The sequence below is a fragment of the Hemibagrus wyckioides genome, linkage group LG26, assembly GCF_019097595.1.
Source record: "Hemibagrus wyckioides isolate EC202008001 linkage group LG26, SWU_Hwy_1.0, whole genome shotgun sequence".
Taxonomy (NCBI): domain Eukaryota; kingdom Metazoa; phylum Chordata; class Actinopteri; order Siluriformes; family Bagridae; genus Hemibagrus; species Hemibagrus wyckioides.
Genome location: NC_080735.1, coordinates 17,798,917 through 17,823,916, shown reverse-complemented (window position 1 = coordinate 17,823,916; position 25,000 = coordinate 17,798,917). Strand labels below are relative to the sequence as shown.

Here is a 25,000-nt window from a genome sequence, read left to right as displayed (position 1 = left end):
TAACTCTAGGAGCCTCCGTTTCCTTTTAAAGTAAATCCAGTAGGTTGTGCCTCTTATTTCACATTTTATCTAAAATCCTTCTGCAGCTCAAACCTGGATGGAGCCTTGGTTCTTCCGGTGTTACAGGATTAAGGGATATAAAAGAGGTTGAAGGCGGAGCTAAGGGTGAAGGGTGGAGACGAGGGTCTGTGTACGTTGCGTTTATTCGTCCGGACGTCAGAAAAAAAATCGGAGAAAAACAAGCGATGAAAGATTTTCACACTAAAACGTTAAATGGATTTTTTTTATTTAAATATAAAATCAAAATAAATTTTTTTTATTGAATTTAAAAATCAATCTAAATATAATTTAAAAAATATATAATATAAATATAATTTTAAAAGATAATAAATATAATTTAAAAAATAATAATAAATATAAATATTGTTTTTAAAAATATTTAACTCATTTTGAACTCCTAAGTGTTTCATCAGATGAAGTCTAGAAATAAGAAAAAAAAAAGAAAAATATCAGCAATTTCAGTGCTATTCGTACAGAGTGTTAAAAAATTTCACCAAACAGCTTTACAGGAATATATTTCAGCACTGAATGTTTTTCAGAATTTTTTCCATAAAACGTGATAAAAAAAAAAAAAAAAAAAGCATCAGTGAACATGAAAAGAAAATTCTGCGTGATTAAACGATTAAATGAAATTGTAGCATCTGGAAAATCCTGTGAATTTATTTATTTCTTTTCTTCCTCCTTCCATCTTCAGCATTAGGCTTTGTTTAAAAAGTCGACAGTGACGGCCGTATGATCCTGAGACCGTCCGTTTATTTTAACGCTGAAATGAATCTGGGAAAAAAATAATGAAAAAACACTGATGGAAAAATAATATGAGGAATTTCCGTCGTATTTTATATTACGTTTTTTAAAGCTGAAAAAAAATGAATCGATCATCTGATTTGCATAGAATTGTCACATTTTGAAATTATGAAATAAATAAAAATAAATAAATAAATAAGCGTGATGTATGCAGACCTGACATAATAGATGAACATTTTTGATTAAAATCTGCTGCAAAAAAATAAATAAACAATTATTTAAATCCACTTCAAAATGTCATCTAAGGGTGTACAAACTTTTGCATTCAACCGTGAATAGGATCTCGGATACTCGAGGCACGGATGAAAACCTGATCCCGGATCGGAGTGTCTCTGTTTATCAGAGGTTTTTATATTCATTCACAAAAGTATTTAATAAAAAACAAAAAGGGAAACAAGTACAACGGAAATAAATAGGAATATAAATCATATTTATAGATAATATATAAAATAGAATGAATTATAATTATGACATTTTATATATATATATAAAATCCAGGCAAAGGTGCTGGTGATGGATAAATAGCTGAGGAAGCGTATTGTGATGAAACGTTCCAACACGGCTCTTTGTACAGAAACCTCACCGCACGCGAGCGCCGTTCCGCACCGAGGCTTTATTCTGTAAAAACTCTAATGAAACCGAGACTCAGCTCCTGACCATCAACTACACAAGCTTCTCTTTTCACAACACAAATAACTCTTACTCTAATTGTGTTTATTTTTTGTTGTTGTTGTTGTTGTTGTTGTTGACATCGCTCAGTTCAGGTTAGCCGTAGATCGCGACATACTGTGTCCTCCAGATTCTTCAGCACCTTTCTGAGAGTCCAGATCTATGGGGTTGTGGTCATTTTACACAAATGACTCAAAATTTGTGCCCCTTCGGGGGTTTTAATGCAACAAAACTCCAAAAGTCTGGAAAAGTTTTTTCTAAAGGCAATTTTTTTTGCGTTCAATGTCGATTGCGTCACCCGAGGAGGGTGAAGAAGGCTAACGCGTGTTTCTTTTGAGACTTCGGATAAGTGCGAAAGTTTGCGTCCCCCTTTTTTTATGCCCATTTTTTTTTTATTACGACATTGTTCGATTTTAAGGACGCTCTTCTTCCAGAATAAAAGTCCAAAAAAAAAAAAACCACGGATTCCCAAATTGTACATTTTTCAGATGGTAATAACAGAGGAGAGAATATGTTTCCTTCTCTTTTTCTGATTTTTAAAAAAAATAAAAAAGTTGTTTTGAGACACTTGAAATCGGTCACGTCGTTTCGGACCTCTCGCAGTGCATCTGCCCTCTTCCGCATACCTGAGATCACAGATGCTAACGATCAGCTAGCACTGCTGAGAGAGAGAGAGAGAGAATAGGCCCCTCCCATCCGGACCGTATGGATCATTTTGCTCCTTTTTGATATACGACAACAATTACATTTATTTCATCAATTTTTGTTCACTTTTTAATAATAATTCTGGAGGTCACCGGATGACGTAAGGACGACGCAGCTAACCTGAAACCCCAGACGTTTCCCAAAAGCGCACTATTCAATAGGTCCAAAAGTAATGGCACCCCTGCATAATCAGTGCGAATTAACTTACATTACGCACACGTGTACGAGTCAGTATTGCACTAATCCCACGCGGTTTCACGTTAACACGTGGCTAGAGATCCACCTCTGGATGCACTCGTCCAATCCGACCTTATAAACAGACTCGTATCTTATCGTCAGAAGACAAAACGATGGCGTGATTGAAACAAAAAACATTACTGTAGATTCTGTGATATTTAAGCCCCGCCTCTTTTCTATCCGCACCAATCAGATGAAAGTTGTAAACGTTTTCTCTCCGTTTTGCTGATTTCAAGGTCAAGGTTTTCTAAATGTCGGTATCACGAGACCCTTTTTTTCCCCCCTCAGTATATTTTTGTACCAGTCTTCTAATTTTCGCTCACGCCGTCGTCACACTCCGTCTCTCCTCTCGGCGCAACGAAGGCTCCTTGTTTTTGAAAGCAAAGAAACGAAAGACGCGTTAATGGATTTCTTTTCGGTTCTTGGATCTCATTGTTAAGTTGTTCTGTTTGGATTTGTTTGGTTTGTTTTTAATACCAAAGCGACGCGGCAGGTTCACAGTGACGTCTCCTGCTTCGTTGCTGTTTGGTGATATTTATTTTAAGTTATAATAAAATGACGGAAAAACCAATCGCGTTTGTGTTGCCTGTGTTTCTGTCCGGTGAGTGAACTGTTCAACTTTTCTACTAAACCTGGATGTGGATCATGAAACTTTTGAGTCTTTAAGATCCTATGGATAAGTGTGAACATTTGCGTCCCCTTTTTATGCCGTTTTATGACATGGTTTAATTTTAATAATGCAAAAAAAAAAAAAATTACTTTTAACACAAATTCCCAAATTGTACATTTTCCAGATATCAATAACTGAGTAGAGAATACATTTCCTTCTCTTTTTTTGCTAGATTTTTTTTTTTTTTTTACAAATTTACATTTACATTTTTATATATATTTTTTTTAGATAAATTATAATGTTTAATAAAACAAAAAACAATTTTTTTCCCTTGTTCCGTTCAAAAACCCATAAAGGGGGGTGGGGGTGCAAACTTTTGCTCTCAGCTGCATATTCACATTAATAAAACAAACAATGTTTATCATATAATTTACTTCAAAGTGTGCTGTGCGCCCAGTCTACAGTCGTAAACATAGCTTGTTGCTAGGTAACGTGATTTTTTACACACTTCCTCACTTTAATAATTTTTTGCCCATTTTTATGAAGGGTGCCAATAATTTTTGGAAGTCAGTTGGATGACGTGAGGACGATGCAGCAAACGAAACCCGGATTGGATCACGTTTGTCCACAAGGATGTATCCTGATTCACAATTCAATACAGACTATCTGGACGTATCCAGGGTCACTATTGAATACGGACCACGAGGACGTATCCTGGGTCAATATTCAATAAAGGACCACGAGGACATGTCCTGGGTCAATATTCAATACAGACCATGAGGACGTATCCTGGGTCACTATTCAATACGGACCACAAGGATGTATCCTGGGTCACTATTCAATACGGACCACAAGGATGTATCCTGGGTCACAATTCAATGCAGACCACGAGGATGTATCCGGGGTCACTATTGAATATGGACCACGAGGACGTATCCTGGGTCACTATTCAATACAGACCACGAGAGGACGTATCCGGGGTCACTATTGAATATGGACTACGAGGACATATCCTGGGTCACTATTCAATACGGACCACGAGAGGATGTATTTGGGGTCACTATTCAATACAGACCGCAAAAGGACCTATTTGGGGTCACTATTCAATACAGACCGCGAAAGGACCTATTTGGGGTCACTATTCAATACGGACCACGAGAGGACATATCCGGGGTCACTATTCAATACGGACCACGAGAGGATGTATTTGGGGTCACTATTCAATACAGACTGCGAAAGGACCTATTTGGGGTCACTATTCAATACAGACTGCGAAAGGACCTATTTGGGGTCACTATTCAATACGGACCACGAGAGGACGTATCCGGGGTCACTATTGAATATGGACTACGAGGACATATCCTGGGTCACTATTCAATACGGACCACGAGAGGATGTATTTGGGGTCACTATTCAATACAGACCGCAAAAGGACCTATTTGGGGTCACTATTCAATACAGACCGCGAAAGGACCTATTTGGGGTCACTATTCAATACGGACCACGAGAGGACATATCCGGGGTCACTATTCAATACGGACCACGAGAGGATGTATTTGGGGTCACTATTCAATACAGACTGCGAAAGGACCTATTTGGGGTCACTATTCAATACAGACTGCGAAAGGACCTATTTGGGGTCACTATTCAATACGGACCACGAGAGGACATATCCGGGGTCACTATTCAATACGGACCGCGAGAAGACCTATTTGGGGTCACTATTCAATACGGACCACGAGAGGACATATCCGGAGTCACTATTCAATATGAATGATTCCCAGATCCAAAAGTATTGGCACCCTTGCATATGGTGGCATTATATACAGTGTGTGAAAGAGAAAATAACAGAACACAGACTGATTATTGATGAGGTTTATTCACAGAAAATATACAGAACTTGACAGGAGTCCTGATTAAACTTTCTAAGCAACAAATTAAAAAGAAAAGATACATCCAGCATATTCCTAGCTCTTCTGTGCCAGAAAACACGACTGAGGCGCTTAAACGAAAGACCCGTTCCAGACACCGGTCCAAAATAAACTTTAAACAGATTTTATACAAGATTAAAATCAACACCATATCCCCAGTAAGTCAGGTTTACTGAAAGTATAAGGCTTAGCATGTGCTGACGTCGTCATCAACGTGGTACTGGGCTACGACGCGGAAATACGGTGTGCGGGAGTTGTCATGGAGACGGGAATTCCCCAGAGATTTCCTCAGGATGTGTGTCCGTCGCTCACTCGGGTACAGCAGGAGGCCAGTCCACATCCACCGACTGACAACAACACCACATGCTTTAAAACTGCTTCATTGGCACTAAAATGCTAATATAACACGCTAACATCACATCACTTCCCACTTTCACCTTCAAGCTTTACAGAAGCACTTATAGAAATTAATTTTTACTGAAATATTATGATTCTGGTGCTAGCACGTGGAGGATTAAAGTGATTTGGGTTGCCCAAGATGGCGGCTGCCTGAGATTTACATCATTTAGCTACAAAGACTAGCTAAATGTGTGTGGCATCACTGAACACCTGGATGTAGTTAAAGGTTCTGGAAACTTCCATAACTCGCTAGAACATCAAGCACCAAAGATACACTATATTGCCAAAGGTTTTGGAACACCCTTCCAAATTATTGAGTTCAGGTGTTGTTTTTCAGGGGTTGGACTCGGCCTCTTAGTTCCAGTGAAAGGAACTCTTAATGCTTCAGCTTCGTACCAAGACATTTTGGACAATTTCATGCTCTTTGTGGGAACAGTTTGGGGATGACCCCTTCCTGTTCCAACATGACTGCACACCAGTGCACAAATCAAGGTCCATAAAGACATGGAAGAGTGAGTTTGGTGTGGAGGAACTTGACTGTCCTGCACAGAGTCCTGACCTCAACCCCATAGAACACCTTTGGGATGAATTAGAGTGGAGACTGTGAACCAGGACTTTCAATCATTTGATGGGGTGTGCCAAAACTTTTCCCTATTGTATATTGTCTAATTGACCAGATTAGTTTAAATATCTCGTCTAGAATTATTTAAAATGTTGTGGCGCAATGAAACGAACAAACCTCCACGTCCAGCTCCAGGATGTCCGCCTCCGTCTCCATGAGGGCCCCGAGGTTGGGCTTCGTCCGGCCGAAATCTCCGTGAACAAACTCTTTAATGTAGCTGTGTGGTGACTTGTTAAGGTCACGTTAACCTGCTTTCTGGTAAATGACAGAACTAATGTGGAGACGCCAAAGCAGTCTATCAACACTGAAATAAACTCAGAGTGTGTGTGTGTGTGTGTTTAAGGATACGTCCCAGCCTGGGTGCGTAGCTGCAGTGTGAAGTGGTGTGTATCCAGGTAGCTTGCACTCATGGAGTGAATGAGTCTCTGTCTGACGGCAAGCGGCCTGCGATGGAGGACTCGGAGTGGGGTTTTCTGATCGATCTTCAGCTCCTACACACACACACACACACACACACAAACGGTGGTGAAAACCGCCCAACGCAGAATTATTAATTCATAGATTATCCTAAAGTTTATCTATTTATCCCAAACATTTATCTCTAATTACATAAATTACTACTTAAAGACAGATAGACAGACAGACAGACACATCCCTGAACAGACATTCTTACCTGCTGCTCCTGATTTATATTACACTGATATAACAGAAGCTAATAAATAAAATAAATAGATTTTTATTATTTATTCAAAAGCCTTAGTCTAGACACTTTCCACTTCTTTTGACATTTCCACTGATATAGTCATGAACACTGAGGATGGTAAACCTTGATGTTTTCCAAAAAGTCCAGATCTGCCGATGTTATAGGCTTCTGTGTCCAGATGAGGGCGCTGTAGGACTTGGTCTTTTCTTCTTCTCCCACTTTCATCCGACTTGTAGCTTCTCTACAGACACACAACATAATAACAGCTGTAGAAAATGTAGCTATGGCTATGTAACCAGTATATTTATATCTTTTAAAACACACACACACACACACACACACACACACCTGGTTACGATCTGCAGATCTCGGACTCGGATTTTGTCGGAAGCCGTGTTGATGGTCTGCACAGATGAGAGTGATGAAGAGAAAACGAATAAGGAATGATCAGACGATTGCGTGAAGAGAGAGACGTTAGCGTCGGTTCCGTACCTCCTGAAGTTGTCTTATTTCGGCTTTGTTGAACTTCGCTCTGTGTGGGTTCAGGAGCTCGATGGCGAACGGACGTCCTGCAGGAGAAACATCACCATGTCACTGACCTCGATGTTTTCCAGATGTTTACTTTTCCCTGATCTGGCACAACTTACTCAGAAAGTATTAGCTTGCGACATTGAGAAATACAGAGATGATAATAATACAGAGACATTAATTCTTCAGCTTAGACTTTAGAATATAAGGTTAGTCTAAAAACACATCTAGTTTCCTATGGTTTCTATGTGATGCTGCCACCACCATGCTTCCCTACACGTGATATTTGAGAAGCTTTTAAATGTCTTTTAATCCCTATTTCTGTGTTAGCAAGTGAAACTTTTACCACAGAGGAATGGATGAAAATAGTCAATTATACATATATATAACATACACAGATCAGGCATAACATTATGACCACCTGCCTAATATTGTGTTGGTCCCCACTTTGCTGCCAAAACAGCCCTGACCAATCAAGGCATGGACTCCACTAGATCCCTGAAGATGTGCTGGGATCACCCACTAACAGGTGCCATGATGAGGAGATCATCAGTCTTATTCACTTCACCTCTCACTGCTCACAGTGTCATGCCTGATCGGTGTATGTAAATAAAAGTGAATCCAATGACTGTGACGCACCGTTTCCTAAAGTCCGTACGTCCACGTCTTCTCTCCCCGATGAGCAGAAGTTGAAACCTGTGAAAAAAAAAGAGTGCACACACAAGATCCAGCAAGTATTAACTCCAATCCTATGAGGTACTTTGACTATTGGGGTGTTCCCAAGCTGCACTTGCCCCAGAGCCTCAACAGCAGAACCCTTCACTAAAGCCTGGTCTAGAGGGAGATCGAACTGTACGAGATCTCAAACGAAACCCAGGCTTGCAGCAAGGTGATAACAGGAAGGACCTAGAGGGCAGAGGAAGTCCAGTCCATGCCATAATGAAGTGGTGGAAGCTCTGGTTCCCAGAAGACCTAGTTTTGGAAGTGGTAGGGCAAGGTGTAGGGTACTACCATACCTGAGGCCAGGAGAGGCATAAGCCCCAACAGGAAGAGGTTTGGGCAGGGATTGGGGAGGCTTGAACCACCATGATTGATGGAATGAGTTTTTTAACTTGATTGGGCACATGAATGGAGGGACAAGGCAGCCTGCAGATTCCTGATCAGACCCTTCCAACCTCATATTCTGAAATACTGCAGATACACCAGAATGCCTACTGTGCAAGAGGAGAGGAACAATGGAAAACTGAAGCTGCTGCCCCAGAGTCTTCTCTGTCCCAGAGAACCATGACCATGTGGGGCATTTCCTAATAAATGAGCATGACCTCCATAAACTGTAGCTGGAATTCGATCCAAGGACTTACCGGAGAATAATGTCAGGTCAGAGTCTACCATGACTCTGTTGACCAAGATAAAGGAGGTGAAGAGAGGCAACAAGTCATCTATGAAATTCTTTCAGAAAAGTGATGCCCCAAGCGATGAAAGGTCACGTGCAGACCAATCAAAGTGGATTGAGAGGAGTGACCGTCCAGTCCCTCATCAGAGCCATGGAGTGTGTGTAAGTTTGAGTCTGGTCACGATCCTGACTGGGTCACGTGAGTAACAATGTCTGATCCGATTCTGAAAGACCTGAAACCTCCACTGACCCTAGGGTAATTGTGGTGTTTCTGAATATAATGAGCAACCTTGACCATTTATGTGTAGATGTAAACAGTGTTGAGCTCACTGACCATCAGCTTTGAAGGCGGCCAGAAGAGGATCGGCGATCAACTCTTCCACCGATCCCTCCATCCGTCTCTCTCCATCTATCACCCAGGGGGTCTGAGGAAGCTCCCGGGAGAACTTATTATACCTCCCTAAGAGGAAGGTAGAGAAAATCATCAAGATCATCCACTAACGTCCTCGACAAACACATGAGCCACACTTTACCTGCTATGAAGACAGATGTATGCAGGCATGTGGTCTGAAGCGGAGTGCACGTGCTGGAGGGTGAGACAGGTGGACACGGGTAATGTCTACAGAGACACACAGAAAAGACGTCAGTGAATACGGACGCCAGCCTGGACGTAGTGATTTGCGCCTGATTTCGGATTGGGTTACAGTGTTGTAGTATGGAAGTCAGAGAGGTTGAAGGTTTCTAACCTGAGGAACTTTGATTCCGAGATCTTCTCCAGCGCCTTCACCACAGCCATCCTAGTGAACACAGACTGGGGAAGAGCCACAGGGCTGAATACACCGCTGACTTCAGATCAGAAACAAACCCTAAATCCTTCTCAGTCTCAATTACTACTCAAGCATACAGACTGATTATTATGACAACGTAACCATGACAACAGGTGTTCGAACTAGAAAAGGAATAAGACGCATTAACGCAAGAAAGAACGGTTTGTTTCTGCTTACAGCCTTGTTCTTCGTCGGTTTAAAGCAATCCGGACACTCCGTAGCCCTGCGAACGACACGCAGATCGTCACTTAAACACATTTGGAAAGCTGCTAAGGAGTAAAAAGAGAAGGAAGAAGAGAAGAGAAGAGAAGAGAAGAGAAGAGAAGAGAAGAGACGTACAGGAAGTGGCAGTCTCCGTCTGTTTCTGGATGCACGAAACCCACGCTGACCTCAAAGGCACTCTGAAGAATAGAATGTAGGAAAATAATCAACGACGGGGTGAATCGGAGTCCGCCGTTACAGCCATATACCCGCATGTCTCTCATTTCTTTTACATCACACAACTTATCAATAGCTAAAATCAATAAAAAAAAACCCTGACATCCATAATAAACATCTCCTTACAGAAAACGTCGCCATAGCAACTATTACACGTCGCTAAATAACAACACGCTTGATCTGGAGCATCCGAAAACACGTTACGGTGAATTATCTCTGTTGCTGCAGAAATCACAACATATTACAGCAAGTATCTTAATATTAACTTTAAAATATATATTTACACCACGACCAATCAGCTTTGAGAATCCCACGGTTTGCTAAAGTTAGAGGAACACTTACGTTAGTGAGCACCGTTGCTCCCAGCTCCTTGCCCACCAGTCCCTGTACGGCCCACTTGAAGGCGTCCTTCACCTGAACCACGTCCTCCTTATCCAGATACATGCTCTTCTCCCTGAGGCACACGGTGCAATACTCCATCTTACTATCCTGTACATCCTCAGTGAACATCAGAGCTTATTCATCTCAGCCCCAAGCACTAATTTAGTATTCCTCTGGACCTGGGTTCCTACTTTCATGCTGATTTTGGTCACCAGAATCTCCAGATTCAAGCACAGCTGGGTGACTTCGAGGAGACAAAAATGTCCAGGGTCCAGAACCAGGATTACGGAACCCTATTTTTAACCCGAAGTATCAACAGGAAGTGATGCGCTCTCATACCTCCACTCATCACCTCTATTTTATCATCTGAGGAAGCGACACTGTCTTCGCACAATGCCAAGACTATACAGAGAGAATCTTATTATTAATTAATCTTATCATGAATTAAAATTAGCCTTATGTCCTTTAGGTCATCATTTCCAGACGGATTCCCATTTCCCTCCACCCTCAAATCTGTATTTGTAACAAAAGTATAAAATTCCAGGGTTGGATGTTAGGTCCTATCTTCGTTTATTTTTCGTTGTCGGATCTGGTAAAGCTCCTAGAAGCGTGAAGAAGTAGCCTGAAATTGGACTTCTTTTTATAAATATGTTATAAACAAGCTACCGATTTCACTTGCTCAAGCTGTTTGAGCTAAACGAACAAATCAGTGAACGAATCATTTAACAAAATGACTCATATGATTCCAGAGTCACATGATTCCAGGTCTGTTTGGTTTCTGTGAAGCTGGTAAAACCAAAACAGACCAGAAAACAGTCGTAGCTCAAGTGGTTAAGGCTCTGGGTTGTTGACCGGAAGATCAGCACCGCCAAGCTGCCACCCGTTGGGCCCTTGAGCAAGGCCCTTAACCCCCACCTGCTCCAGGGGAGCTGCATCATGGCTGACCCTGCGCTCTGACCCCAACCCCCAAGGATGGGATATGCCAAGAAAGAAATTTCACTGTGCTGTAACATATATGTGACTTAGAAAACGTGTGCTGCTCACATACCTGACTTCCTTCTTGATGTGTAACCAGCAGGAGTGCTGCGAAAACGAGAGCCATGGTGAAGAACCGTACAGAGTAAGAGATCAATGAGTGAATCAGTGAAGCGTGCCATGAGGAGGTCAGCGTACCTCTCTGACGGACAGCTGAGCAGGAAGAGACACGGCCAGCATCAGACTCTCAAACTGGTAGTCGCCTTTCCTCACTGCCTCGGACACCTTCAGACAAAACGTGTACATCCATATCTCTATAGTCTCTTGCGAAAGTATCCACAGGACCAGGGGTAACTCTCAGTATGATGCCGCCACCACCGTGCTTCACTGTACTGACCAGTTATACAAGGCACTGTATATTAATCAGGCATAATATTATGACCAGCTGCCTAATATTGTGTTGGTTCCCCTTTTTGCTGCCAAAACAGCCCTGACCTTTTGAGGCATGGACTTCACTAGATCCCTGAAGGTGTGCTGTGGTATCTGACACCAAGATGTTAGCAGCAGATCCTTTAAGTCCTGTAAGTTGCAAGGTGGGGCCTCCATGGAGCATACATACAGGACTTAAAGATTGATAGATACTGACCACTGCAGACCGGGAACACCCCGCAAGAGCTGCAGTTTTGGAGATGCTCTGATCCAGTCGTCTATCCATCACAATTTGTCCCTTCATCAAACTCGCTCAAATCCTTACGCTTGTCCATTTTTCCTGCTTCTAACATCAACTTTGAGGACAAAATGTTGACTTTCTGCCTAATATATCCCACCCACTAACAGGTGCCATGATGAGGAGATCATCAGTCTTATTCACTTCACCTCTCACTGCTCACAATGTTATGGCTTAATGTTGTATTATCGTGTGATATCTCCTATGTTACTCCATCATCGATTCGGAATAGCATTTCGTTTGTATTTGAACGTGATTAATTCAGGATCCTGTGTACAGTCGTCTCTCACCTGTTTGGCGTAAGTTTGACCGCAGAAGTCCTGCAGCACCCCGACACACGCCACACACACCCCTGACGGCTCAGACTCGCCTTCCACGCTGGCGTTCTCCCCAGACGAAGGCTCAGATGACTCCAACTTCACTTTCTTACACGGCGGGTCCCCCGCCTCGGCCTCTCCTGAGGCATCATGGGATTGCTCGCCATCATGCTCACTGAGGAACACTAACAGCTCTTTACGTAGGTCCTACAGAGCAGCACGGACAAATAAATAAACAAACACTGATGTGATACAGACTGTACAAAAAATGCTCAGAGGGTCAGTGTGATGATACACACACACACACACACACAAACACACCTCACAGGACTGCTGATATGCCGAATATTTTCCCACACAGCAGAACCTGAGGACGCATCTCCCACAGCAGCCAGACGCCAACAGCTTCCTGATGACTGGACAGTCTTTATCTTTAAGTGACAGCATCACGGAGGGAGAGATAGACTCTGAGAGAAGAAGAGAGAAGAGAGAAAATCATAAAAATGACCACACGTCCTGTGGAAGATTTCCTGTAGAATCTGGGTGCATTTTACTTGACTGTTGTTGTTGTTTACAGTTTGGAGGTCAGACATTTTGAAGACTTGTACTTACTAGTGATCTTTAGTAACCTCTAGTGATCTAGTGACTAGTGACCTAGTCACTAGATGACTAGTGACACTAGTGACCTCTGAGCACACCCCTGACAGGTCTGTTACTCTTTACAATGCACAGTTCACTAAAAATCCAGTCCTCTGGAGTTGAACTCAGAAGCATAACACAGGCTTTTACTTCTCTCCTGATAAGACGCAGTTATAGTTATCATTTTGGCCAGATTCTGTCCCAAGGAAATATTTAAAGCACTTTTTTCTAATGCTGATTTGATTGAGTTCTGAATCTCAAACTATATACATCCTGGAAGTGCACAGAGACCACTGTGACATGGCATAGATCTAATTTAATCAACGTTACACCACCTTCGTAGGTTGGTATTCAGTTATTCAAGGTATTAGGGATTTTTTTTATTCCACTTATCCTGACGTTGATCTTAAACACATTACAGCACTTCCAGGTTTTTATTAAAACTGCAATCAGATGAACGTGAACATTGTTTATACTGTTCTGTAGTTAGTGGTGGATGAATTCCGTAACAGACCATAAGGGTTATGACAGAATAATAAGAATAACATCCTTGGTATTCAGTTATTTAAGTTGATTAGATACCCAGATACACATCCCGAACCCCTGAACCTCAGTGTGAGAGGTATGGTGATGTAATGAGGCTTAATGTAAGTGAGTCATGATGCTGAAAACATACATATTATGTCTGAGTATTATTTGGACTGCAGATCTGGCAACCCAGACATTACATATATGCCATATAAAAGGTTCAGATGAGGTTTTGATCAGGACACTAGTGCTCAGGGGATATTTAGAGAAAGTATCGCTGTCCTGCTTGACCAGAACATGAACTCACTCTGCTCTGGTCCAGCAAAACCACGTGATGGTTTCATTTTAGCGCAACACAATACCAATATTGTGTTATATGAAGTTGATTAGATAGGTATGGTATGGTGAGAGGTATGGTGAGGAGGCTTGATGTGAATATTTACAGCACCTGAGTCATGATGCTGAAAACATACACATTATGTCTGAGTGTTATTTGGACTGACGATCTGGCAACCCAGACATCACATATATGCCAAAGATAGATAGATAGATAGATAGATAGATAGATAGATAGATAGATAGATAGATAGATAGACGGACAGACAGATAAATAGATAGATAAATAGATAGATAGATAGATAGATAGATAGATAGATAGATAGATAGATAGATAGATAGATAGATAGATAGATAGATAGACTTTGTAGATTTCCCAATGGAAAATGTACAAAGTTATAAAGGCTTTAGATGAGGTTTTGATCAGGACACTAGTGCTCAGGGATATTTAGAGAGAGTAGAGCTGTCCAGTTTGACCAGTACATGGACTCACTCTGCACTCTGGTCCAGCAAAAACACGTGATGGTTTCATTTTAGCGCATTAAAGTAACTTGCACTAACCAGTTTAGCTCATATAACCAAACACTTACCTTCATGCGTTCAGCTCGTAAAGTGTTCACAATGACCCGGAAATACTTTTATTATTATTATTTATTATTATTTATTATTATTTATTATCATTACCATCTGTATGAATATCCGGCTCTGCTTGCGGGCGGCTCAATGAGTAACGTTAGCATGAGGATTTTCTGTTTTTATTTTGGTTTGTGTTATTAATTACTCAACGACAATGAAGCCATGTTGTTAAATATGTACTTTACACAACAGAATATAGGTCTTTGTTATCTTTGTTGTCTTTGTTTATTTATTTTTAATTTATTTTCAAATCTTTTAATTAAGCCAGGCGTAGAGCACGCCTCCTATTTTACGTCATTAGCGAGCGCCAGCAAACGCTGGTTTTTGGGTCCTTTCGCTCGCAGCCGGTAGCTCTCTGGAAGGTTCTGTTGTAATTTACCGTGAGACAGAACCGGGCCGAATCCGCGTCCATCCGAGCTTTGGGAGCGGTGTGCGGGTCAGCAGCGAGAGCGTGCGTTTTCCTTAAACCTTGATCAGAAGCAAATCAGCGAGATTTAACAATAATATTAAATAGAAATTTATAATAAAGATGCCCGAAGCCGCCATAGCAGTGCCGAAGGCTCCCAGCGGAGGCAAGAACAACGGAGGCACCTATGTGGACCGGGACAAACCGGCCCAGATTCGGTTCAGCAACATCAGCGCTGGAAAAGGTGAGTTTTTATTTTACATATATTTATATTTACACTCTGATTCTGCAATGGAAGCGTTGGATCTACTAAAGGCTAATGCTAATGCTAACTAGCCGCTGAGTGTGCGGGTTTACAGGCTGTAATGGAAGCTTTAGGGATGATGTATAAATAGATATATATATATATATATATATATATATATATATATATATATATATATATAAGCAAGCTTCCGGTCAACTAGCACGCTGAAATCCCGTATTGCAGCATTAGTTAGAGAAAGAGGAGCTTTGAGAGAGAAACAGAGAGAAGCTCCATGACAGCGCCTTGTATGGTCATGATGCTGCAGCGACGCCCCTCAGCTCGCCATGTCTCTCTCTCAGGGCTGGACGGTGTGTGATCACTGGCGCATCGCGATACTCGATACGCGCGATACTTTACCGCGATATCCCAGCAATCCAGAAATGCTTAATGGTTATGTGTAAATCCGCATGTGACATGTTTATTTAACGTTGATGGAAGGAGTCTCAGGTGATTCATGACAGATTGCAGGATTTCTGGATCTCAGTGGTGTTATTCTTTGTTATTGTTCTTTTATTTAAATTGTTTGACGTTTAAGTAAAATAATCTGAATCGTAATCGATTTATATTTCTCGGTGAGTTCGGGAAGAATGACCGAGTTGACCAGCATTATACATCCATGATGAATTGTGGTACTCTGAGGCGAGAGCGTGTTGTGTTGATGCCAATGTGTGTTTTTGTGTCCCGACAGCCGTTGCCGATGCCATCAGGACGAGTCTCGGCCCTAAAGGCATGGACAAAATGGTACGTCTTACTTACCATCCTCCATATTTGCTAATATTCCTAGAAGAAATGTAGTTATTGTAGGCAGCATTATGGTAACTTTATGTAAATCTCAAGCATTGCCAACCTTCAATATGAAATAAGAATTTTAAAAAAAGACCTTTCTAGTTATTCTCGTCCACCCCTCCTCCCCCAATCCGTGTCGATCTGTTTACACTTTAGACACTAAATAGGGTTGATTTATGTGTGATGATGATTTGTGTCGTAGATCCAGGACGGGAAAGGAGACGTCACCATCACTAATGACGGAGCCACCATCCTGAATCAGATGCAGGTCCTTCACCCTGCTGCGAAAATGGTGAGACACCAGCAAGAGTCCTGTTTCTGTAGAGTCTCTGAAACAGAGGGGGGAAAAGGAAACACTTATTGTGTGTGTGTGTTTTAGCTGGTCGACCTGTCCAAGGCTCAGGACATCGAGGCTGGAGATGGCACTACATCGGTCGTGGTGATCGCTGGAGCTCTGCTAGACTCCTGCGCCAAGCTGCTACAGAAAGGTACACAGACATCTTGAACACACTGCATCATCCTACACACTGATCAGCCATAACATTATGACCACCTGTCTAGTATTGTGTTTGACCGACCCTGCCTCCGGTTCACCACTGTTCCTTCCTTGGACCACTTTTGATAGATACTGACCACTGCAGACCGGGAACACCCCACAAGAGCTGCAGTTTTGGAGATGCTCTGATCCAGTGGTCTAGCCATCACAATTTGGTCCTTCGCCAAACTCAAAGCTCAAATCCTTACGCTTGTCCATTTTTCCTGCTTCTAACATCAACTTTGAGGACAAAATGTTGACTTGCTGCCTGATATATCCCACCCACTAACAGGTGCCATGATGAGATCATCAGTCTTATTCACCTCACCTGGTCATAATGTTATGGCTGATCGGTGTATATTTATATAAAACTATTGTGATTATTCTGTAATGATCTCGGCTGCATCACTTCTCCAATTATTACATTTATCCTGGAGATTTTTTTTAAATACACATGGCATGTTCCATCCGTGTCACAAGAAACGTGTGCCGTTTTCAGACGTCCTCCGTGTCTTAGAAACTCAGCTGTAGTTGAGAGGAGATTGTCCACTCTGATCGTCTTAATTCAGATCTTGATTGATTAATCAGTGCACTGTCCAGTCACTCAGTGTTACTTCCCGCCCTCTAAAGCGTTACCGTTCGTTCCCCAGGCATCCATCCCACCACCATCTCCGAGTCCTTCCAGAAGGCGGTGGATAAGGGTGTGGAGATCCTGACCTCCATCAGCCAGCCGGTGGAGCTGAGCGACCGCGAGACTCTGCTGAACAGTGCCACCACCTCACTGTGCTCCAAAGTGGTGTCCCAGTACTCCAGCCTGCTCGCCCCGATGAGCGTGGACGCCGTCATGAGGGTCATCGACCCGGCCACCGCCACCAGCGTTGACCTCCGAGACATCAACATCGTCAAGAAGCTCGGGTGAGTCACGCGCAGCACAGATGATTGAGGCGGAAGATCCTAGAATCGGATTTCTGTAATTTTATTTATTTTTAACACAAAATCTCTGAAACGGGCGTGGTGATCTCGGGGTCGTGTCTCAGCTGTCTCAAATACACTTGTTGCTGTTTTTCAGTGGAACCATTGATGACTGTGAGCTGGTGGACGGCCTGGTTCTGACCCAGAAGGTGGTGAACAGTGGACTGTCCCGAGTCGAGAAGGCCAAGATCGGTCTGATCCAGTTCTGTCTGTCTCCACCCAAGACTGATGTACGTACAGAGACCACGCCCCTTACACATCATACTGTCCAGACCAGATACGGCTTATTCACCAGATCCTTATAGGGAATACATATAGCTTCCTCTCTCTCTCTTTCTTTCCTTTTCCCTTCATTTATGTCTCTCTCTCTCTCTCTCTCTCTCCTTTTTTCACTATCCTTCTCTTTGTCTCTCTCTCTCCTTTTTTCACTATCCTTCTCTCTCTCTCTCTCTCTCCTTTTTTCATTATTCTTCTCTGTCTCTCTCTCTTTTTTTTCACTATCCTTCTGTCTCTGTTTCTGTCTCTCTCTCTCTCTCTCTCTCTCCTTTTTTCACTATCCTTTGTCTGTCTCTCTCTCCTTTTTTCATTATCCTTCTCTTTGTCTGTCTGTTTCTCTCTCTCTTTTTTTCACTATCCTTGTCTGTTTCTCTCTCTCTCTCTCTCTCTCTCTCTCTCTCTCCTTTTTTCACTATCCTTCTCTTTGTCTCTCTCTCCTTTTTTCACTATCCTTCTCTTTGTCTGTCTCTCTCTCTCTCTCTCTCCTTTTTTCACTATCCTTCTCTTTGTCTCTCTCTCTCTCTCACTCACTCTGGAACCCCTCCATCTTGTCTGTCAGTGAATTGGATTAGATCGGATTGGGCTTTGAATTGAATCAGGACCAGATTCCTGAATTGTAGTGAATGAATGTCCTGGAGTGTTTAGTGGTTAATCTGAGTCGTATTGTAAACGACACATGGGTGTGTGTATCGGACCGTACCCACGGAAAGAGAGATCCTCTCAGGTTTTCCAGGTGAATTTGATTTTTAAGAATTTTTATGTCCTAATCTTTTTTTTCTTCTTGTTGTTTCCTGGTGTCCAGATGGATAACCAGATCGTGGTGTCGGATTACGCACAGATGGACCGCGTGCTCCGTGAGGAGAGAGCTTACATCCTCAACCTGGTCAAACAGATTAAGAAAGCTGGCTGTAACGTCCTGCTCATCCAGAAATCCATCCTCAGGTAGCAAAAGATGATAAACTAATAAATCAAGCTATAGAACAATCCAGTAAAACACCAAGAATTAGACACTTTAAAGATCAGTGCTGTGTTCTGTGTGGCTTCAGAGATGCGCTGAGCGATCTTGCTCTTCATTTCCTGAACAAGATGAAGATCATGGTGGTGAAGGACATCGAGAGGGACGAGATCGAGTTCATCTGCAAGGTGAGGATACGCTGCACTTCAGTCTGCTTTCTCAGAGGAAAATCCTACAGAAATAAACTGAAGTAATGCTTTTAATTCTTTTCTTTTTTTCCCAGACAATCGGCACCAAACCCATCGCCCACATTGACCAGTTCACACCGGAGATGCTGGGCTCAGCTGAGCTGGCCGAGGAGGTGAGCCTGGACGGCTCGGGCAAACTGGTCAAGGTGAGACGACACACTGATCTGAGCACAGCGTCACTAGAGCTCTCTCTATAGCTCACTGAAAGTGTTTGATGATATCACACTGCTATTTCTTGATACTGTGTGTGTGTAGATCACCGGTTGTTCCAATCCAGGAAAGACGGTGAGCATCGTGGTGCGCGGCTCCAACAAGCTGGTGATCGAGGAGGCCGAGCGCTCCATCCACGACGCCCTCTGCGTCATCCGCTGCCTCGTCAAAAAAAGGTGTCCACTTCATCCCTTTATACAGTATGATAGCACTATCACCTGCTTATTACCTTAACTTTTATCCAGAAAACCTGCAGTTGTATAGGTTTAACAACACAAACGTTAACATTCCTGTCAGGGAAATAAACCAACACTTTAAGGATCAAGTATAAAACACGTGGACGATGTGTGTTAGCATCGTTTAATCGTTCCTACTGCAATAATTAGTTTATATTACATGCTGCCTTTTTCACAGCCTTTACAGCATTGAGAACGATTACGTTTATTTATCATATTTGCCTCTCGCTCTTTCAGAGCTCTCATTGCAGGCGGCGGCGCTCCGGAGATCGAGCTGGCTCTGCGCTTGGCCGAGTACGCCCGCTCTCTGGGTGGCATGGAGGCGTACTGTGTGCGCGCCTACGCCGACGCCCTGGAGGTCATTCCCTCCACGCTGGCCGAGAACGCCGGGCTCAACCCCATCTCCACGGTAACAGAGCTACGCAACAGGCATGCTCAGGGCGAGACGACGGCTGGCATCAACGTGCGCAAGGTGGGCACACCAGACGAGCTGGTGTTTTACACACTAACAGTCAAAACATGGCGACAAACCAGTAAGGAATCAGGAATGAAACACTTTAGGGGTGTGCTGTTAAAGGAAAATAATCAGTGACACGATGATATACTGAGGTTGATTATTTTCCTGTAACTGTTGTTGCAAGTTTTAGCGTATTAATATAATAAACGCGCTTTCTGTCCATTTATCGTTACAATTCAGTCAGAGATTTCAGCTATGCTGTGGTGTAAATGTTATATAGTGGAGGTAAAGGCTTTTCTCTCTCCATCAGGGTGGCATCTCTAACATCTTGGAGGAACTGGTGGTCCAGCCTCTCCTGGTCTCCATCAGCGCCCTGACCCTCGCTACGGAAACCGTGCGCAGCATCCTCAAGATCGACGATATTGTAAGTGACTGGTGTAATAAAGTGACGTCTTTAACATGACCGAAGCGATTAAAACCCGCTCCTGACGCTCTCGTTTCCTCTGCAGGTGAACACACGATAAGGTGCATGTGTGTGAAGAGAGCACTGATGGACTGAAGCACTGCTGCTGAAGGATGTGGGGACCTCACCAAACACCTCGCCATGACCAACCGTTCATGAGCTTTCTGTAGATGTTACGTTGCGTAATTTAATAAACTCTTTTTTTTTGGACTCCTGTATTCTCTTTTCTTCATTTCATCATCACTACACTGATCTGATGCTTCTTATAAAGGAGTCCTGAATGTCTGGATTAAACTAGGTTTTGTTACTTCTACATATTTTCCCAGGTTATTAGCTATTAGTTCAAAACGTAAAGAATTTAAACACATTTTGGTGTAAAGTGTAAAAAAAAGAAAAGGGTTTGTCGTCATACAATTAAAGTAAAAGTGTAATATTGTGCGGACATTCCTCCTTTATCTCGCTTACTGAAGAAAAGAAAAGCCGCTTTAATCTCATTAACTTCTTTAGGCCGTCCCTGTTGGCTCGATCCCAAACGACCTTCTTGTTTGTCCCTCTGGTACACTACATAGGGCGCTGAGTGAACTGTCGCGCGCCTCACATAGCGCACTTCAATAGGGAGTGGAAGTGGGATTGGGATTGGGCCGGTGTTGGCTTCACCACGCGACGCCGTTGCTATGGAGTTCTGAGAGAAAGAGAGAGAGGGGAGGAGGAGGAGGGGAAGCGGGAGGCAAACTCGGCCTAGTTGTGTTAGTTTTATTTGTTGTTATTTATTAATGAAAGATATGGACGGTTCCCATCGCGCTAACGTGCTCGTTACATCCTGTCTGAAAACACCGGTGGATCCGCACACGAAAGTCCCGCTGGCTTTATACGAGAGAGCGCGCGCTGCCCCGGGTATAACGGATAATGAACAGGTGAGGCACTTCCGGTTTAGTTTGGGGACCGAAATTTCTTATGTTGTTCACTGAAATGAAAATGTCAATAGACTTTAAGTTTTTATATATAATAATAAATAATTAAATGTTTATTAGGCGATTTTTTTTTAGCTTACCTTCAAAATATGTAAAGAATGATGATAAATGATTTCAGCCATGACTTCAGAGCAAAAGTGTTATGTTGCTGGAAAAAATCTGAATTTCCGGTCCGAAAAATTACTTGAATTTTTATTGCTTGAATTGGTCATTTTTATACAGATTTAGTTCTACAGGCCAGGGTAGATCCTGGGGGCGGGGCTTTGGGGTAACCATTAGTCATTTTATACAGACTCTACAGTTCTACAGGCCAGGGTAGATCCTGGGGGCGGGGCTTTGGGGTAACTATTAGTCATTTTATACAGACTGTACAGTTCTACAGGCCAGGGTAGATCCTGGGGGCGGGGCTTTGGGGTAACTATTAGTCATTTTATACAGACTGTACAGTTCTACAGGCCAGGGTAGATCCTGGGGGCGGGGCTTTGGGGTAACCATTAGTCATTTTATACAGACTCTACAGTTCTACAGGCCAGGGTAGATCCTGGGGGCGGGGCTTTGGGGTAACCATTAGTCATTTTATACAGACTACAGTTCTACAGGCCAGGGTAGATCCTGGGGGCGGGGCTTAGGGGAAGTGAGGTGGGTGTTAAATCTGGGTCTAACCCACCTACTAACGAGATTTAATGTGGAATTAATTAGAGATTTAATGTAGGAAAAAAATAGACTAATCTTACCTAATGCACCTGTAATTATATAACTATATAATAAATGTGGGTGAATGACGTTGTTTTGCGTCACGGATATTTTATGTTAAAATTTGTACACACCACAAAATGTTTATTCAGTTTCTGCAGGCTCAATAATGTTGAGGAAATGTGTTGATGTCACAGTCAGATGAGAGTGTGTGGTGTTTTAACCACTCATCACCAGCAGGGGGAGCTTTCTCATAACACTGACTGCTATCAATCACACCGTAACTCATCACATTCTACACAATTCAGTTCAGTTCATTCCGCTCGGTCAGGTGTTTCAATAACAGCACCTCGTACTAATATGTTATCGTTTTTATGGCAACACCTCATTCACAGGGTTGGCCAAAAAAACGTGTTATTATTTATCAAAGAAAAACATGGCTTTGTTAATATAGTGAAGCTTTCTTTAAGGATATACTTATTTAGTAGCATTTAAGGATGGAGTCTCCAATGTCAGTGTTTTGTAAGCTGGAATCTATTAGTTTATTTATAACAAGATATATAAAACATATTGCCAAAAGTTTTGGGACACCCCTCCAAATCATTGATGTTTTTTTTTCAGGGGTTGGACTCGGCCCCCTTAGTTCCAGTGAAAGGAACTCTTAATGTGTGAACAGTTTGGGGATGACCCCTTTGTTTGTTTGTTTGTTTAAAAGACATTATGATGTTTCTATAGCATTCTCAAACTTATATCAGTGTAGTAATGCCCAGAGTCATTCTTTCTTTCTTTCTATGATCACTTGGATTGCCAAAAGACATAAGTCCAATGTCACTCAAACCTCTGATCCATTTTTCTACATATCAGAAGGAGTCTGACGAAGAATCAGACCCAGGAACTGATGACGCTCACGCTGAAGTCAGCTGCGCTCAGCTCCCCTGGCCTGCCGATCACCTTGACCTGCATGAGCTGTACCTTTCTAATGAGCAGTACTACTGCAAGCTGGAGCAGCTGAGGAGAGCTCACCTTCACACCATGGCTGATCTCGAGCTCATGTACCTCAAGAAACTGGAGCTGAAGGGCAGTGAACCTCTGAGCAAACATGACAGAGCCTGTCTGTGAGTTCCTGTGTTCAGTTTCTCACATTAATGGTTTGTTGTTGGGATTGAAAACATTGTCCGGGTGAACCAAAGGCAAAGATGGAAATTGGTTAACCTCCATAACTTTGTTAATTGCATGGGATCTCTGGGGAATGTACACCGATCAGCCATAACATTGTGAGCAGTGAATAACTCTGATGATCTCCTCATCATGGCACCTGTTAGTGGGTGGGATATATTAAGCAGCAAGTGAACATTTTGTCCTCAAAGTTGATGTGTTAGAAGCAGGAAAAATGGACAAGTGTAAGGATCTTAAACCTTCATATTGGGATGTCTTTCTTCTTCAGTGGTGTGGGAGTAAATTTGTTTAATTGCCGTGTGTTTGTCTGTAGGCTGCAGTGTCATCAGATAAACGGTACGACTGGGGGAAAACTGAAGAAGTCTCACTTGGCCCATGAACTCTATGTGGATGAGGTTTGCAACGGTGACCGTGGTGACCATGTCAACCAAAACATTACGAAAGATCTTCTCAGCTCACCGAAGGAACACATCAAAAACATGTGGCAAGGATTCCGTGTTGATAAAACATCCCCAAATAAGCAGAAACCTTCCTCAACGTCGCTAGAGAACCATCCAGGTAACCATCAAGCCACAGTGGAACCAAAGCGAGTTCAAAGGTCTACAAAAGGAAGAGGAAGGTCAAAAGAGGAAGGCTGGCGTCCACAGGTGACGGTGCCCAAGCCTTTCCAGATGACACTCCGGGAGACGGAATACAAACACAAGGTGGTCAGGTCTCGTGCTGAAATCGAACGGGAGAACGAGGAGCTGCGGCGAGAGATAGAAGAGCTGACCGAGTGTCAGCGCAAGTTCAGAGCCACTGCGGTGCCTGCTCACGTGCGCATGCCGCTGTACGAGGAACTGCGGGAGCGAGACGAAGAACGGCGTCGCCAGTTACGGGCCACGGAACAACGGCGCCTCCTCACCACTCAGAGGCCCTTTAGCTTTCTGGAAAGGGAGCAAATCAAGAAACAGCAGAAGGAGCTCACTGAGGAGCAAGAAGAGCACAGGAGGCGGCCATTTCGCGCCAAACCGGTTCCCTGGGCGGTTAAAGAGGCAGCGACGGGCGAGCGTCAAAAAGAAGAGCAGCTCTACCGGGAAATCAAGAAAGAGATGCGAGCGACAGAAATGCTCCTGAGCGCCAACGAGCCGCCCAGCATGCTGTCCAAACGGATCAGTGAACGCCGAATGCAGAGACAAGAGCGATCGGCACCGACCGCAGGCATCAGAATCAGCTCCCAGGTGCCAGACTTCGACGCCAGATATAGGCGCTTCCAGAAGCAGCTGGCAAGAAAGCGTGAATTTCGACCTCTGACAGCTTGTGAACCCTTCATGCTGTGCACGGCTAACATCAACCCGCGTAAAGAGCGCCTCACAGTCGACACTGAGGCAGGGGGGAGGAGCCAGAGCGCATCACAGGGCCTGTTTGTGTCTCTTTCTCCTCGAACACCTTCGTCTTCTGTGTGTTCATCTCTCTCTGGGAGCCGTGAATACTTACCTTCCAAAATTACTGACGCAGCCAAGAAACGTCAGGAGGCTGTTAGGTAACTGCACCCAGCCTGGTGATTGATAAACAACTAACCAACCAGCTCAGGACTTTCCAAACATCAATTAGCTTGACTAGTCTTTTCCGTGTTTGTCAAAGGTTTCTGTGCTTCCCTTGCAAAATTTTCCCCATAGATCCTCGGTCTGTATAGCTGTATCCAGTGTTTTAGTATAAGACTTGCTGATCACATATATATACGATCCCAACCACCCATCAACCAATCAAGTGCAAGCACGATCCCTTCAACCTCCACCTCTTTCCAGCACCCCAATCCAGTGTGTCCCAGCTTTCTTGCCTTCCTCCCAAGTCACCCCTCTAGC

General features: G+C 43.2%; 4 protein-coding genes across 6 annotated transcripts in view; 3 read left to right on the top strand and 1 right to left on the bottom strand.

Annotated features, from left to right (window-relative positions):
• Window positions 1–3,046, top strand: part of akt3b (v-akt murine thymoma viral oncogene homolog 3b) — a 28,242-nt gene extending 25,196 nt beyond the window's left edge. For both annotated transcript variants that reach the window (XM_058380044.1, XM_058380045.1), the window contains exon 15: window positions 1–3,046. This exon is cut by the window's left edge and continues 1,581 nt beyond it. The gene's annotated coding sequence lies outside the window, so the exon portion shown is untranslated.
• A 1,892-nt stretch (window positions 3,047–4,938) lies between these two features.
• pus10 (pseudouridine synthase 10) lies at window positions 4,939–14,599 on the bottom strand. Of its 2 annotated transcripts, none has more exons than XM_058380043.1 (18): window positions 14,514–14,599; window positions 12,648–12,793; window positions 12,300–12,533; window positions 11,481–11,567; window positions 11,356–11,390; window positions 10,269–10,380; window positions 9,828–9,889; window positions 9,666–9,711; window positions 9,408–9,472; window positions 9,195–9,280; window positions 8,996–9,121; window positions 7,908–7,964; window positions 7,233–7,309; window positions 7,089–7,144; window positions 6,864–6,981; window positions 6,386–6,528; window positions 6,155–6,254; window positions 4,939–5,363 (listed from the first exon to the last, which is right to left on the bottom strand). In XM_058380043.1, the coding sequence occupies exons 2-18, from the start codon at window positions 12,771–12,773 to the stop codon at window positions 5,325–5,327; spliced, it is 1,569 nt and encodes a 522-aa protein (XP_058236026.1). In that variant the 5' UTR covers window positions 12,774–12,793; window positions 14,514–14,599; the 3' UTR covers window positions 4,939–5,324. The 2 variants fall into 2 exon arrangements, with proteins under 2 accessions (XP_058236026.1, XP_058236024.1); XM_058380041.1 differs by having other exon boundaries at window positions 14,420–14,573.
• Window positions 14,600–14,786: 187 nt separating this feature from the next.
• cct4 (chaperonin containing TCP1, subunit 4 (delta)) lies at window positions 14,787–20,526 on the top strand. The gene is made up of 13 exons (XM_058380040.1): window positions 14,787–15,115; window positions 15,867–15,919; window positions 16,167–16,256; window positions 16,344–16,452; window positions 17,150–17,414; window positions 17,569–17,701; window positions 18,550–18,689; window positions 18,794–18,890; window positions 18,986–19,096; window positions 19,206–19,336; window positions 19,634–19,868; window positions 20,164–20,277; window positions 20,363–20,526. Exons 1-13 carry the CDS (start codon window positions 14,995–14,997, stop codon window positions 20,375–20,377), a joined length of 1,614 nt encoding a protein of 537 aa, XP_058236023.1. The 5' UTR covers window positions 14,787–14,994; the 3' UTR covers window positions 20,378–20,526.
• Window positions 20,527–21,030: 504 nt separating this feature from the next.
• The window catches only part of fam161a (FAM161 centrosomal protein A), a 6,853-nt gene continuing 2,883 nt past the window's right edge, over window positions 21,031–25,000 (top strand). Inside the window, exons 1-3 of the mRNA XM_058380816.1 lie at window positions 21,031–21,230; window positions 22,845–23,095; window positions 23,470–24,678. Of these exons, the coding sequence (XP_058236799.1) occupies window positions 21,090–21,230; window positions 22,845–23,095; window positions 23,470–24,678 (1,601 nt within the window). The 5' untranslated portion in view covers window positions 21,031–21,089. The remainder of the gene's footprint in view (window positions 21,231–22,844; window positions 23,096–23,469; window positions 24,679–25,000) is intronic.